The following is a 17,043-nucleotide window of genomic DNA, read 5'->3' on the forward strand; positions in this document are numbered from 1 at the left end:
GAAATTTTCAGCAGTGAAATATAAAACTATGCAAGTGACATAGCTAATCTGAAAGACACAAATATAAATTCTGGAATTAAAAAATACAATAACCCAAAAATAAGAACTTGATGGCTAAGCTTAATATCATGTTAGATACCAATATAGAGAGAAAGACTGGGAAACCATCAGAAGAAACTAGAATGAAGCAAAAAAAAAAAAAAAAAGATGGAAAACACAGAAAGGGTACAAGATGCATAGAGTACACATAGGGAAGACTTTATAAGTTTTTTTTATTGTTATCCTAGAAGATCAGAGAGAGAATGGGTTACTGAAAGTACCTTAAGAGTGAATGGCTAAGAATTTTCCAGAAAGACGTTAGTCTACCTATATATTCAAGATAGTTAATGAATATTCAAACAGGATAAAAAAGAAGAAATACATGTCTAGGCACAAAACAAAGAGAAAAATCTTAAAACTACTCAGAGGAAAAACAAGATAACTTTCCATGGCCCAACAGTTACACTAACAGCTAACATTTCAATAGTAATAGTGGAAACCCAAAAATAGAGGAATGATATCTTCAGTGAGTAAAAAGAAAATAAGTATCAACCTAGAATTCTCTATTTAGTAAAAAATATCCTTCAAGAATGTAGGCAAAATAAATACATTTTCACACAAATAAAAATTAAAAGACATCAACAGATGAATGGATAAACAAAATATGGTATATACATACAACAGAATATTATTCAGCCTTAAAAAGGAAATTCTGCCACATGCTACAACATGGATGAAGCTTGAAGACATTATTCTAAGGTTCATAATAAGCCAGTCAAAAAGTATAAATACTATAGGACCCCACTTATATGAGGTACTTAGTCAAATTCACAGTAATAAAACGTAGAATCATGGTTGCCAAAGGACGGGAGAATGGGGAGTTATTTAAGGAGTACAGAGATTGAGTTTTGCAAGATGAAAGGAGTTCTGGAGACAGATGGTGATGATGGCTGAACAACAATGTGAATGCACTAAATGCCACTGAACTGTACACTTAAAAATGGCTAAAATGGTAACTTTTATGTTATATATATTTTACCATAAAATAAAACAGTATATTAAAAAAAAACTAAGAGTTGCCACCAGCAGATGTACTAGAGGAAGTTCTAAAGGATATACTTCTAGAGGAAAAAAATACAATCCCAGATAAAAGATGGTAGATATAAGAATAAATGAAAGAATGACAAATGTGAAAAAAAAATGTTCAACCTCATTAGCAATCAGGGAATGACAAATACAAACCACCATAAGACACTAACACACACACATACCCCATTTTGGCAAAAACTAGAAATCTGGTAACATAGAAGACTGGAGATGATACAGAGCAAACACTGTTGGCAAAAATGGAAAATTGGTACACCCATTTTGGAGAACAGTTTTGCATATTCTAATAAAGTTGAGTATATATATTCCCTGTGACTCCGTAATTCCACTCCTGGATACAAACCCTTATAGAAATGTGCACATATATTCACCAGGAAGACATGTATAAGAATGTTCAGAGTAGCACAGTTTGTAATAACAAATTAGAAACAGCTCAAATGCCCATCTGCAATAGAAAAGATAAGTAAGTTGTGGTACAATAACACAATGGAATACTATACAGCAAAGAAAATTAATGGACTAAAACTACACTAAATATGGATGAATCTTACAAACCTAATATTGAGTGAAAGAAATAAGATACAAAAGAACGCATAAAGTTCTATCCCAATTTACATAAACCAAAGAAAGGAAAAATTCTGTATTGTTTAAGGAGAGATATATAACTGCTAAAGCTATATATTGTAAAAACTAGGTAATTTAATACCATAAAAGTAAGGAGAACATTTACCTTTAGGGGAAGGAAAAGAGGATGTGAGCAGGACTTACAGATGGCTCCTGGCGTACTGGAAATATTGTTTCTTCATTTGCATGGTGACCAGTTGAAAGTTCAATTCATATTCTTTCATCTTACTGTAAGTCTATGTATGAAGCACTATTCTGGTCTAAATGTATTACTTTTTTTTTTTTTTTTTTTTTTTTGCGGTACGCGGGCCTCTTGCTGCCGTGGCCTCTCCCATTGCGGAGCACAGGCTCCTGACGCGCAGGCTCAGCGGCCATGGCTCACGGGCCCAGCCGCTCTGTAGCATGTGGGATCTTCCCAGACCGGGGCACGAACCCGTGTCCCCTGCATCAGCAGGCGCACTCTCAACCACTGTGCCACCAGGGAAGCCCAATGTATTACATTTTTAAACACAATAATTTTTTAAAGTAGAAAGGGAATATTAAGAGCTGAGGGGGAAAAAACTAGACCAAGAGCCATAAGCACCTATAAAGATGCTGATTTTATGTGTAACCTAAGAGAATCAGTTGCTATTTTACAATCACTCCTACCAGCAAGGTAGCTACATTTCTGTGATATTAAAGAATATATACTACTATGGATTAAATATTATTTCTTCAGACAATAAATAATATGGATAGAATGCATCTTATATATTAATAAAGGCACCTAACTTTTATACCATAATACTTCTAAACAATTTACCCTAATACTCCCAAACTGCACTGTTGGTACATGATGTGGTTTTATACTTTAGGTGGCCCATCCTGTCAGCTGAGAAAACACCTGGCTAACAAAGGCAATGGCTTCTGCCTAAGAATGTGCATCCCCAGGTATGAAGGAGCCATGGTTGTGCTACATGCCCTGCCTAACTTTCTGCACAAATCAAAGAAGCCCAGCAATCAGGTACTGGAGGACTAGACTTCGCTCACTAATAAGGTATACATCATAGTAGGTACATCTTACCAAATGAAACCTCTCCCCTGGCCCATGTTTATCAACCTGAGATGCAACAGGATATGATGAAGCACACTGAGGGAATTACTTAGTGAAGCCCCACAGCAGTCATATGCGGGTCATATGTGGGGCAGACCTGTCACAAGATCTTTACACTAGCTAACCTCTTTCTGGAATGGATGTCCCCCATACATGGCTAGTACTAACTTAATCCTTCAGGCCATCCTATCTAAAATTTCAACCAAGATGACCCCCACCCCACCGCTGCCAACTTTGATGTTTCATATCCTCTCTCCCAGACGTGAGTTTTCTCTATTGTCTAACATATCATATGCTTTATGTATTTATCTTTATTTGCTATCTCCCTCACTTGTATGTGAGCTTCATAAACACAGTAGGTACTCAAGTATTTCTTGACTGAATGAAGAAATGAATAGATGGAGAACACCTGGCAGAGAAAAGACTCAGCTCCCATTTTGGTAAGCCCTTCTTCCCCTTCACCCTTGCTCCAAGTACTTACTGAATCCCAAATATTAAGTTTAAAACTTGGGAGTTGATAGAATATCTTCCCTGGCTTCTGAAAACTCAGTCAAGCAAGGAACAATAGTTTAGAAAGATTTCCTAAAACCCTGGGTGATCATCTGTCATCTGCATCATCAATAGGCACCAATGAAGGACCTGTCCCAGTTATCTAAATGTCTGAGCCTAAATAAGACAGATCATCCCCATGACTATAGTCAGAGGTCTAATGATCTTTCTCTGTTCTATCCTTAACATTTAAACACATAAAATGACATACTACATGCAAAGCACATAGCACCATGTTTGATACATAGTAAGGATTTAACATTAGCCACAAAGAGATACCATCTAACTTAAAGACAATTTTTTCAAGGAAAATAATATGAATGTATTTTAAAGAATATAGTAATATATATGCATTTAAGAAATGTAAATATTTTATTGTTGAAGACAAAGTGCACAGAATTTAAGTTCCTTTATCTTAGAATCTTTCTTGCTGCCTGAACTTGTCCAAATCCAATATTTCATTAGAAATTATGATGCTAGGATAATTTCTAAAAGTCAAAATAACATATTTTTGTCAGTATACCTGGTAATTGTAAATGAATAAAGCATCTACATTTTCCCCCAAGTTTCAAAAGAATAAATGTAATAGTTTCATAGTAATTCTGAGTTTCTGAGAAGTTCTGGCACGTATTTAGTGAATAAATTACATGAAATGGATAGACTTTAAATATGTTTATTAATCTTTCATTCCAGAGGCAAAAAAAAAATCATTAATCCTCAGGCTAGATTGATGATCATCTGTTTTTAAAATTTTTCTTGTCAACAGAAAATACTAAAAATCACAATGAATTTACTACACATACTTTTAATTGCCAACTATGAAACTCCTTTGTAATGATGTGATCAAGCTAACACACCATTTCACAGAAGCAAGGTATTTAGGGAAGCAAAGACAATGTCAAAATTATTTTTTATCTGACTTATGTATAATCAAATATCCACCCTCTACAGATGGCTATGAAAGCATCCAAAAAAAATGTTTCCATGTGACAGAGCACATCATGCTCCACAAAATGGACTGCTTTCCATACTATTAATAAGACTCTTAACATACTTTCCTTCAAAACCTTCTTTTTGATCATAAATCCCTTCCAGAGTTACTAAGTAATTTCAGAAAATAAGATATGAATGGTTAAAACACTGACCTCAGCACATCTGGCAACACAAATTATGCATGGCAAGGTAAAGACTGTTGACACTGTATTTAAAATGTAAATCTCATCTTCCGAAATCATTCACTAACTGTTCCAGAAACATTTCTAGAATGAACCATAGCTTTCAGAATTGGGGCCAAGTTTTATAGTGAATTTTAATGTTGGCTTATGGATTTGATATCTGTCATTTACTTACTTTATGACATAAAGACTTACCAGAATAAAAAATATTTTAACAACTTATAAAGCAAAAAAATGCTATTTCTAAGTATAATTATTCAACTATGAAACCAAATCAAATATCAAATTTTCCTACTGAATGAAAAACTATCATCTTGCCATTTGTCATTAAATACTGCCTACTACTAGAATTATACGGATTATTACTTTAATTTTTTAAATTATCCAATTTAATGATTATTGTTGATAATTAACAAAACCAATGAATTAATTTCTAAATCATTATTTTACTCTACTGAAACTCTCATAAGTTCTAAAAAGCAAATAGTCTATTCACTAGGATTTTGTTTCTGAAGATTCTAATCACCATAACAATTTAACCAATTAAATTATTTAAAATTTACAGCACTGGAATAAATCTCTAAAGTCATTTTTCAAACTTACATTTTCAAAGTAAGCTATATTCAGAAAATCCTGCTATCTTTAAGACTCAGTGTTCACAGATAATTAGGTAATAATGCAAATTTTAGAAATTTTATTAAATTAATGAGAAAGTAAGTGCTTTATTGTGAGTGACTTGAAAGTTCACCTTTATTACTTAACTTAAGGCTTAAGTTCAGAGCCCAACTGGAGCAAAATACTCCAGCAGTCCCCTCATGAATATTTGTCTTTGTCACCATGGGCTAAAAAAGCATGTCAACTGACAAGGAAAACTTTGCAACAGATTCAGAACAGGGAAGAATTCATAGAACAGATGTCCATACCAAAATTATTTGTAGGATACTCAAATTTAAATGAAAACAATTGTGGTAATATAAAAAACGTTTAGTAAATCAATTTGGGAGGTTTCTAGACACGTTAGATCCTCTAACTGTATGCAAATTTTTAAAGTAAGAATATTAAAAAATACAGTAATATTCTGAATAGTTTCTGGATTAGAAATCAAAGGAATGTTACAGTTATCTCATTCATAACTCTAGAATTTTCACAATACCTTTCCTTTAAGGTTTAAAATTATATTCCCTTTCAGTTTATTTCATTTTAGATGCAAATACCACTTTTCATTTAATATCAGAAGACTTAGAAAAGCACAGCCTTCACATTTATTTTTCATTTCATCAACCTAATCAGCAGAATATTGAGACCAAGAGAAGTTAACTTGAACACCCTCCAGTGGATGGCTCTGCAGCACAACAGAAGCATTTCCATCCTGAACTTATTTTACTGTGCATATTTTTGAATGATAGTTAGAAATTTTTAATTTATACACTAGATTACAATCATAAAAATGTTGGTAAAAATCCAACTTTTAAAAAAATTAAAAACTCTAAGTCACTACTTAACTTGTCTCTATTGCAAAATTCTTAACTCAGAACTTCCTCTACCAAGGTATTAGATACTATTTTAATAACAGAATGGTTATTTCCTTTTTAATCTGTTGTCGTAATCAAGCAGTATTCAGAAAGTAAGACCGGAAGGAAGGAAATTAGTCCAAATACAAATAGTGAATCCTTATGAGAGAAAAATACAGCTAAATTTTTAAAATATGTATCTATATGTGCTGTATGTATATCAAAGGTAACCACATAACATTCGGGGGGATCTTCATTCAAGGGTAATTTGAGTTAAACAATGTGTACTGAGAGTATAATCCCCCAAACACTGGATTTTTTTTTTAATTTACTTTTTTTTTTTAAAGAGCATATTGTATTTTTTCTTAATGAATTTATTTTATTTATTTATTTTTGGCTGTGTTGGGTCTTCGTTGCTGCGCACGGGCTTTTCCTAGTTGTGGTGAACGGGGCCTACTCTTCATTGTGGTGCACGGGCTTCTTATTGCAGTGGCTTCTCTTTGTTGCAGAGCACAGGCTCTAGGCGCGTGGGCTTCAGTTGTTGTGGCACGCGGACTGAGTACTTGTGGCTCACGGGCTGAGTAGTTGTGCTCGTGGGCTCTAGAGTGCAGGCTCAGTAGTTGTGGCACATGGGCTTAGTTGCTCTGCGACATGTGGGATCTTCCTGGACCAGGGCTCAAACCCATGTCCCCTGCATTGGCAGGCGGATTCTTTTTTTTTTTTTTTTTTTTTTTGTGGTACGCGGGCCTCTCACTGCTGTGGCCTCTCCCACTGCGGAGCACAGGCTCCGGATGCAAAGGCCCAGCAGCCATGGCCCACGGGCGCAGCTGCTCCGCAGCATGTGGGATCCTCCCGGACCGGGGCACGAACCTGTGTCCCCTGCATCGGCAGGCAGACTCTCAACCACTGCGCCACCAGGGAAGCCCCTGGATTTGTTTTTAATCACGTAAGTATAATACATGCATATGCTGAGGGAAAAAAAGGGATGTATTTTTAAGAAAACTTTTTACTAAATTTATGCCAATTCAGAGTAAAGTGTTCATGTTAATATTTTAAATATAAATCATTAAATCCTGAGTACTGACCTCCGGAAAGCTAAATTAATTTAAAAATACACAGTAACAAAGAATGATAATAAAAGAAAAACAACCAAAAAAGTCTGTATTTAACTGGCTGCTCAATCATTAGAAAGGTGCCCCATAACTACCATATGTTACTCAAATATGTTATCACACCTACAATTTCATCATATGTCTCCCAAGAAATTAATTAGCTCTAACTTTTTCAACTTTGACAAAAACGTCTGCATCAGTCAGATTACTAGCTGTTGCAAACATTTCAAAATTCAAAGCTTTCTTCAGCTTATATTTAACCTTTTAATTACTATTAATCATTTAGCAAAATGTAGAACAACATTCATTAGACAGATGTCTAATTTTAGAATTTTGAATAATGTAAAGACATTTATACACATATTTACTTTCGGTACACATTTGCTTAGCAATTTTAAAAAATAAAATTAATCTAAGGTCTAAAACTATTTACTGATACATCATTTCACAGCTATATTTAGGTTAAAGAAAAGAACAGCTAAAATTTTCATTTTCTCAAAAATCTAAAAAGTCATAATAAGTTGAGATCATATGACTTACAGTAATAAATAAATTTAATGATTAGGACACATATAAATTACAAAAAAGAAACCTAATAGGACATGCTCATTTTAAAGAGATTTGACAAGCTATCAGCAGTAAAAAGAAACAAAAGTGGCTAAGAAGGGAATTTTCATAAATATTCTTTATCACATGTTTTAAAAGGAGGGGAAAAAACCTATTCCTGTTTGATTTTTAAATCACTATCAGCTCAGGCTGTCCTCAACCATGTAAACTAGCTTCCATCCCCACTATTTTATTGAAACTACTCTGTTAAGGCTACCAATAGACTTCTTAAGTATTCATTCAACAAATATTTATTGAGCAATGAACACAACAGACAAAAATTCTGCTCTCACAGAGCCTACCTTCTAATGGGAATGAAAGTGAAAACAAAAATAAGTAAATCGGTTGTATAAATCAAGTATAAAAATAGTGTATTAGTAGTGCTAAGTGCAAATATCTCCTAATTCCCTTGTTAACCAAACAAAAATCAAACAAACCACAAACAAGGAAAGCTTGCACTGGCTTCAGTAAAGCCATGTACAACACTGCTGAATTCTCCTTTGAGTTATTCTCAGCTAACAAAATAATGGGTAATCTAAAAATAATCTCTATCTAGTAAGGAATTAGATTTAAATTCCAAAGTTACTACTTAGGTTGAAGTAAATATTCAAATTAATCAGAATGAGGGCAGCCATGGGAACAGCCAAGAATATCCTGCTGGTAGCAGTCAGTCTTTGCTTTGCGGCTACCAAAGTTTTTGTTACTGCTAAGGAAAATGGCACCTATGAATTATACAATTTTTGAGCTGAAAAAACCTTAGAGATACCAGATGTCCTCTAGGAAGCTTTCCATGACCTCCACAAGAATATTTAAGCATTTCTTTCTCTTTATTCCAAAATTCCATAAAAATCAGGAATGATGTTCTTATTTATCTTTGTATTCCCAGAACCCGTCTTATGTTTGGTAGAAGAGTTTGACTAGACTTTTTACCAATGAAAGTTTTAGAAAAAATCAGTCTGGGAATTCCCTGGCAGTCCAGTGGTTAGGACTCTGCGCTTTCACTGCTGAGGGCCCAGGTTCAATCCCTGGTCAGCGAACTAAGATCCCGCAAGCACCACAGCACGGCCAAAAAAGAAAGAAAAAAAATCAGTCTGACAATAATAAAACAAAGATTCAAAGTTTAAGGTTTGTAACTGCTGTGAAATTATTTGTATTATGTATAAGTACACTGCTCTCAACTAAGCAGGAAGCATACCCATTCATATTCAATAAGTACTTATTAAGGTCCTACCCTGTGCAAGGTTATATTAAAATGTATACTTACATATATATTAGAATGTATATATAAAATGTGTAAGGCTGACATGGTCCCTACCATCACAGGAAATACATTCGAAGGGGGGAAAGATAATAAAAAAGAAAATAAACAATAATTTTAGATTGCAATAAGTTCCATGACAGAAATTTGCAGGGCACATTGATAGAGACTATAGTGCTTTTATTGGATTCTCAAAGAGTACTTTATATAGGATGCACTGCAAGGGAAAGACAAGACCTTAAATAGATATTACAGGATATTATATAGTAGGTAAAGAGATTAGAAATCCAATTCAATTCAATTAACAATTGAATGAATATTACTATGTCTCATGTATTATGGTCACAGCATGAATGAAATCCAATCTTAGCCCCTGAAGAGTATGAATTCTAATAAGGGAGAGACATGTATATACATCATCTTGACTGTGGAGAACACACAGGGTTTAGGGAATCAGAGAGAAGAGCACTTAGATGACCTAAAGGTAGTTAGGAAATTTCCTAAAGGAAATGCTTAGAATAGGTAATAATAATGAAAATGCAAATAACGTATTTTGAAGGAAGAGTTAACAGAACAAGATAATAGGATGTGCATAGGAGGTTGAAAGAGGAGGAAGATATGAATATTTCTAGCCTAGTGATTTGAAGAAGTCTAATAATTTGTCAATAGAGGAAAGGTGAAGGGGAATCAGTATTAATCAAAAAAAAGATGAAAATTTTGAAAAGCTGAATTTATCACGACAATGGGATATCTATCCATGGGAACATTTTAAATAATCAACTAGAACATTAAAGAGGTTCTTTCATTGACTAGTAACAAATATTTGGGATTCACTAATACATACATAATGTATGTTTATGATGTCATGCAGCATGACAGCAGAAATAAAGAGTTTGCAGAGAGAACAGAAGAGGCTCAAGAATAGAATAAGGATGAGATATAGTCACATGTAGTGGTATCAAAAGATAATGTGTCAGTAAAAGAGCACTCCAATACAGGGATGAACCAAGAAAGCCAAATGTCAGGGAAGCCAAGAGAGATGTGTGTTCAACAAGGACTGGTAGCCCATAATGTTAAATGATACAGACACTCCTATAAGGCGAAGCAGAAAAGCCCATTGAATACGGTAAAAGGACATAACTACTGGCTGTAAAGCTTCACCATGCCTAAGTCCTAGTTAATCACAACAAGGAAAATAAAGACTATGAACCACATTCTCATAACATCAACTTTATCATTTTATAAGCATACCTAATATTTATTAGAAAAAATGAACACTGTATATAAGCAAAAAAAAGAGTAACAAATTAGCTATTCATTTCCAGCAAGAGACAACTTTTTAAATAATTTGTTTTCATATGGAAAAATTTCCAAGTTAAAAAATACTCAAAAGAAAAGAATTGTTTTCATTAAGAGATATATGAACATGCATATAAAGTGATGTAACTTCTGAGATTTGCTTCCAAATAATTTAGGAAGTGAAGGAATAGGTGGGTATATAATAAGATTGGCTATGAGTTGGAAATTTTTGAAGCTGGTGTTGATTACAGGGGTGTTGACTATATTATTCTACTTTTGTACATGTTTGAAATTTCTTCTTAATAAAATATTTTATTACCTAACAGCAAAGAGAAACAAACATTTGTATTTATCCCAACTCTATAGCAAATAATGCTTACAAAGATCTGAAATTAACCTCAAACTGTCAAAAGGAAAGAAAACAGTAGAATTTTTATATGAAGGAAGGTTGAAAACTTGGCTTATAAAATCTACAAACAGATAAAGGGGAGAAAAAAAAACCCAGCATAAACAAATTATAGAATCTAGCTCTGGTTTCAGGAAAATTTTAAATTATAAAATGTCATACACTAAAATTTTTAAATATTTAGAATCAAATCATGAAAAATGTTTTCCCCAGAAGGTTAAGATACATAATTTTTTCATAATACACATTATAGGATAATTAAATTACTCAAGGTAAAAGATCTGTGACAATCTTACATAGTGCCAGAGGTAGGAGCCTATATCTGTTGGAACTAAAATTGGCTTTAAGTTATTAATTCTGATATATTCGTCCCTGTTTCCTAATTTCCACTATACCAGTTTTTTCACCTACGTAACTTCAATTCATTCTTGAATTCTTCAGGTCTCCATTTAAATGTTACTTATTCCAGGAATCTGACCCCCAACTCCACACAGTAGGACAGAATGTCATACTGTATCCCTCCCATGGAACCCTTTATTATCCCTATCATATTAACAGTTCATTTTAGCACCATGAAGGAAAGGACCATGTCTTTTAAAAACAAAAAAATTATTGAGATATAATTCACATACCATAAAATTACCATTTTAAAGTGTAGTTTTGTTTTTAGTATTAATATATTCACAAGGTTGTATAACCATCACCACTAATTTCAGAACCCTTCATCACCCTAAAAGGAAACCCTGAACCCATTTTAGCAGCCACTCTCCATTCCCTCTTCCTCCCAGCCCCGAAAACCACTAAACTACTTCCTGTCTCTGTGGGTTTGCCCATTCTGGACATTTCATATAAATGGAATCATACAATATGTGGCCTTTCATATCCAACTTTTTTCACTTAGCGTAAGGTTTTCAAGGTACGTCCATGGTATAGCATGTATACACTTCATTACTTTTCTGGCTAAATAATATTCCATTTTATGGATTATTCCATATTTTGTTTACCCATGCAACAGTTAATGGACATCTGGGTTATTTCCACTTTGGCACTTTTATGAATAATGCTACTATGAATGTTCATATGCAAGGTTTGGATAAACATAAGATTTAAATTTTCTTGGGTATATACACCTAAGTACGAAACTGCTGGGTCATATGATAACTGTTTAAGTTTTCAAGGAACTGCCAAATTGTTTTCCAAAGCAGCTGCACCATTTTACAATCACACAAGCAGTGTATGAGGGTTCCAATGTCTTCATATCCTCATCAACACTTTTCATTATCCGTCTTTTTGATTAGTGCCATCCTAATGAGTGTGAAGTGATATTTCATGTGATTTTGATATGCATTTCTCTGCTGGTTAATGATGTTGAGCACCTCTTCATGAATTATTGGCCATTTGTGTATCTTCTTTGGAAAAATGTCAATTCAGATCTGCTGCCCATTTTTAATTTGGGCTGTCTTTCTATTACTGAGTCATATATTCTTGATATATTCTGGGTACTAGACCTTTATCAGATGTATGATTTTCAAATATTTTCCCCATCCTGTGGGTTGGCTTTTCACTTTCTTAAGAGTGCCATTTGACACGTAAGTTTTTAATTTTTTTACATCTTTCTTGGAATATAATTGCCTTACACTGGTGTGCTACTTTTCTGCTTTATAACAAAGTGAATCAGTTATACATATACATATGTTCCCATATCTCTTCCCTCTTGCTTCTCCCTCCCTCCAACCCTCCCTACCCCACCCCTCTAGGCGGACACAAACCACCTAGCTGATCTCCCTGTGCTCTGCGGCTGCTTCCCATTAGCTATCAATTTTATGTTTGGTAGTGTATATATGTCCATGCCACTCTCTCAATTTGTCACAGCTTACGCTTACCCCTCCCCATATCAAGTCCATGCTCTAGTAGGTCTGTGTCTTTATTCCCGTCTTACCCCTAGGTACTTCATGACCTTTTTTTTTCTTTCTTAAGATTCCATACATATGTGTTAGCATGCGGTATTTGTTCTTCTCTTTCTGACTTACTTCACTCTGGATGACAGACTCTAGGTCCATCCACCTCACTACAAATAACTCAATTTCATTTCTTTTTACGGCTGAGTAATATTCCATTGTATATATGTGCTACATCTTCTTTATCCATTCACCTGTTGATGGACACTTAGGTTGCTTCCATGTCCTGGCTATTGTAAATAGAGCTGCAATGAACATTGTGGTGCATGACTCTTTTTGAATTATGGTTTTCTCAGGCTATATGCCCAGTAGTGGGATTGCTGGGTCGTATGGTAGTTCTATTTGTAGTTTTTTAAGGAACCTCCATACTGTTCTCCATAGTGGCTGTATCACTTTACATTCCCACCAACAGTGCAAGAGGGTTCCCTTTTCTCCACACCCTCTACAGCATTAATTGTTTCTAGTTTTGATGATGGCCGTTCTGACCGGTGTGAGATAATATCTCATTGCAGTTTTGATTTGCATTTCTCTAATGATTAATGATGTTGAGCATTCTTTCATGTGTTTGTTGGAAATCTGTATATCTTATTTGGAGAAATGTCTATTTAGGTCTTCTGCCCAGTTTTGGATTGGGTTGTTTGTTTTTTTGTTGTTGAGCTGCATGAGCTGCTTGTAAATTCTGGAGATTAATCCTTTGTCAGTTGCTTCATTTGCAAATATTTTCTCCCATTCTGAGGGTTGTCTTTTGGTCTTGTTTATGGTTTCCTTTGCTGTGCAAAAGCTTTGAAGTTTCATTAGGTCCCATTTGTTTATTTTTGTTTTTATTTCCATTTCTCTAGGAGGTGGGTCAAAAAGGATCCTGCTGTGATTTATGTCATAGAGCGTTCTGCCTATGTTTTCCTCTAAGAGTTTGATAGTGCCTGGCCTAACACTTAGGTCTTTAATCCATTTTGAGTTTATTTTTGTGTATGGTGTTAGGGAGTGTTCTAATTTCATACTTCTACATGTACCTGTCCAGTTATCCCAGCACCATTTATTGAAGAGGCTGTCTTTTCTCCACTGTATATTCTTGCCTCCTTTATCAAAGATAAGGTGACCATATGTGCGTGGGTTTATCTCTGGGCTTTCTCTCTTGTTCCATTGAACTATATTTCTGTTTTTGTGCCAGTACCATACTGTCTTGATTACTGTAGCTTTGCAGTATAGTCTGAAGTCAGGGAGCCTGATTCCTCCAGCTCTGTATTTCTTTCTCAAGACTGCTTTGGCTATTCGGGGCCTTTTTCGTTTCCATACAAATTGTGAAAATTTTTGTTCTAGTTCTGTGAAAAATGTCAGTGGTAGTTTGATAGGGATTGCATTGAATCTGTAGATTGCTTTGGGTAGTAGAGTCATTTTCACAATGTTGATTCTTCCAATCCAAGAACATGGTATATCTCTCCATCTATTTGTATCATCTTTAATTTCTTTCATCAGTGTCTTATAATTTTCTGTATACAGGTCTTTTGTCTCCTTAGGTAGGTTTATTCCTAGACATTTTATTCTTTTTGTTGCAATGGTAAATGGGAATGTTTTCTTAATTTCACTTTCAGATTTTTCATCATTAGTGTATAAGAATGCCAGAGATTTCTGTGCATTAATTTTGTATCCTGCTACTTTAAGAAATTCATTGATTACCTCTAGCAGTTTTCTGGTAGCATCTTTAGGACTCTCTATGTATAGTATCACATCATCTGCAAACAGTGACAGCTTTAATACTTCTTTTCTGATTTGGATTCCTTTTATTTCTTTTTCTTCTCTGATTGCTGTGGCTAAAACTTCCAAAACTATGTTGAATAAGAGTGGTGAGAGTCGGCAATCTTGTCTTGTTCCTGATCTTAGTGGAAATGGTTTGTTTTTCACCGTTGAGGACGATGTTGGCTGTGGGTTTGTCATATATGGCCTTTATTATGTTGACGAAAGTTCCCTCTATGCCTACTTTCTGCAGGGTTTTTATCATAAATGGGTGTCAAAAGCTTTCTCTGCATCTATTGAGATGATCATATGGTTTTTATGCTTCAATTTGTTAATATGGTGTATCAGGTTGATTGATTTGCGTATATTGAAGAATCATTGCATTCCTGGGAAAAACCCCACTTGATCATGGTGTATGATCCTTTTAATGTGCTGTTGGATTCTGTTTGCTAGTATTTTGTTGAGGATTTTTGTATCTATGTTTATCAGTGATATTGGCTTGTAGTTTTCTCTCTTTGTGACATCCTGGTCTGGTTTTGGTATCAGGGTGATGGTGGCTTCGTAGAATGAGTTTGGGAGTGTTCCTCCCTCTGCTATATTTTGGAAGAGTTTGAGAAGGATAGGTGTTAGCTCTTCTCTAAATGTTTCATAGAATTCACCTGTGAAGCCATCTGGGCCTGGGCTTTTGTTTGTTTGAAGATTTTTAATCACAGTTTCAATTTCAGTGCTTGTGAATGGTCTGTTCATATTTTCTATTTCTTCCTGGTTCAGTCTTGGCAGGTTGTGCATTTCTAAGAATTTGTCCATTTCTTCCAGGTTGTCCAATTTAATGGCATAGAGTTGCTTGTAGTAATTTCTCATGATCCTTTGTATTTCTGCAGTGTCGGTTGTTACTTCTCTTTTTTCATTTCTAATTCTATTGATTTGAGTTTTCTCCCATTTTTTCTTGATGAGTCTGGCTAATGGTTTATCAATTTTGTTTATCTTCTCAAAGAACCAGCTTTTAGTTTTGTTGATCTTTGCTCTTGTTTCCTTCATTTCTTTTTAATTTATTTCTGATCTGATCTTTATGATTTCTTTCCCTCTGCTAACTTTGGGGGTTGTTCTTCTTTCTCTAATTGCTCTAGGTGCAAGGTTAGGTTGTTTGAGATGTTTCCTGTTTCTTAAGGTAGGATTGTATTGCTATAACTTCCCTCTTAGAACAGCTTTTGCTGCATCCCATAAGTTTTGGGTCGTCGTGTCTCCATTGTCATTTGTTTCTAGGTATTTTTGATTTCTTCAGTGATCACTTCGTTTTTAAGTAGTGTATTGTCTAGCCTCCATGTGTTTGTATTTTTTCAGATCTTTTCCTGTAATTGATATCTAGTCTCATAGCATTGTGGTCGGAAAAGATACTTGATACAATTTCAATTTTCTTGTACTTACCAAGGCTTGGTTTGTGACCCAAGATATGATCGATCCTGGAGAATGTTCCATGAGCAATTGAGAAGAATGTGTATTCTGTTGTTTTTGCATGGAATGTCCTATAAATATTAAGTCCATCTTGTTTAATGTATCATTTAAAGCCTGTGTTTCCTTATTTATTTTCATTTTGGATGATCTGTCCATTGGTGAAAGTGGGGTGTTAACGTCCCCTACTATGATTGTGTTACTGTCGATTTCCCCTTTTATGGCTGCTAGTATTTGCCTTATGTATTGAGGTGCTCCTATGTTGGGTACATAAATATTTACAATTGTTTTATCTTCTTGGATCGATCCCTTGATAATTATGTAGTGTCCTTCTTTGTCTCTTGTAATAGTCTTTATTTTAAAGTCTATTTTGAAGTTTTTAATTTTGATGAGGTCCAATTTATCCATTTTTCATTGGTTGCTTGTGCATTTGGTATCAAATCTGAAATACCACTGCCCAATCCAAGATCACAAAGATTTATGCATTTTCTTCCAAGAGATTTATAGTTTTAGCTTTTATGTTTAGGTCTTTAATCCATTTTGAGTTATTTTTTGTACACAGTATGAGGTAGGGGTCTAAATTGATTCTTCTGCATGTGGAAATCCAGTTGTACCAGCATCATTTGTTGAAGACTATTCTCCTGCAGTGAATGGTCTTGCTACGTCTGTCAAAAATTTACCAGAGTTGTATAAGTTTCTCAACTCTCAGTTCTCTCCCATTGATCTATGACTACCCTCCATGTCTCTTTTTGACTACACCACCTAGCACAGAACCTGAAATATGAAAGCACTCAGTATAGATTTGGTAGGTGAATAAATCCCTTGTCAATAATAAAATGATTAAAGTGTGAGTTGAGCAATACCTTAGGGAGCATTATCCTAACCCAGTATTTAAAAAGCAAGAAACTGAGGCCTAAGAGAGGTCACCTGACTAGCTCAAAGGCAGAGAACAAATTACCTAAGAGCCAGAGGCAGGACCTGAATTCAGCTTTCCTAACGTCTGGTGCAGGGCTCTTTCCATAATATCATGCGGCTTTCTCAACTAAACTGAATTGCCTTAACATCTGCCAATGTGTCTGCCTATGAGAACCAGCATGTATATTAGAGACAGGCACGTATCCTAATA

General features: G+C 34.7%; 1 protein-coding gene across 6 annotated transcripts in view; it reads right to left on the reverse strand.

Moving 5' to 3' along the window:
* The window catches only part of AKT3 (AKT serine/threonine kinase 3), a 397,729-nt gene that overhangs the window by 309,913 nt on the left and 70,773 nt on the right, over window positions 1–17,043 (reverse strand). For 2 of the 6 annotated variants that reach the window (XM_067729506.1, XM_067729508.1), the window contains one exon: window positions 12,534–16,582. The exons of the other annotated variants lie outside the window; for them this stretch is intronic. In XM_067729506.1, coding sequence (XP_067585607.1) covers window positions 13,323–14,669 — 1,347 coding nt within the window. In that variant the 5' untranslated portion in view covers window positions 14,670–16,582 and the 3' untranslated portion in view covers window positions 12,534–13,322. Of the gene's footprint in view, window positions 1–12,533; window positions 16,583–17,043 lie in introns of those variants that run through there. 6 annotated transcript variants of the gene reach the window in all.

This window comes from Pseudorca crassidens, chromosome 2 (assembly GCF_039906515.1).
Source record: "Pseudorca crassidens isolate mPseCra1 chromosome 2, mPseCra1.hap1, whole genome shotgun sequence".
Classification (NCBI taxonomy): Eukaryota; Metazoa; Chordata; class Mammalia; order Artiodactyla; family Delphinidae; genus Pseudorca; species Pseudorca crassidens.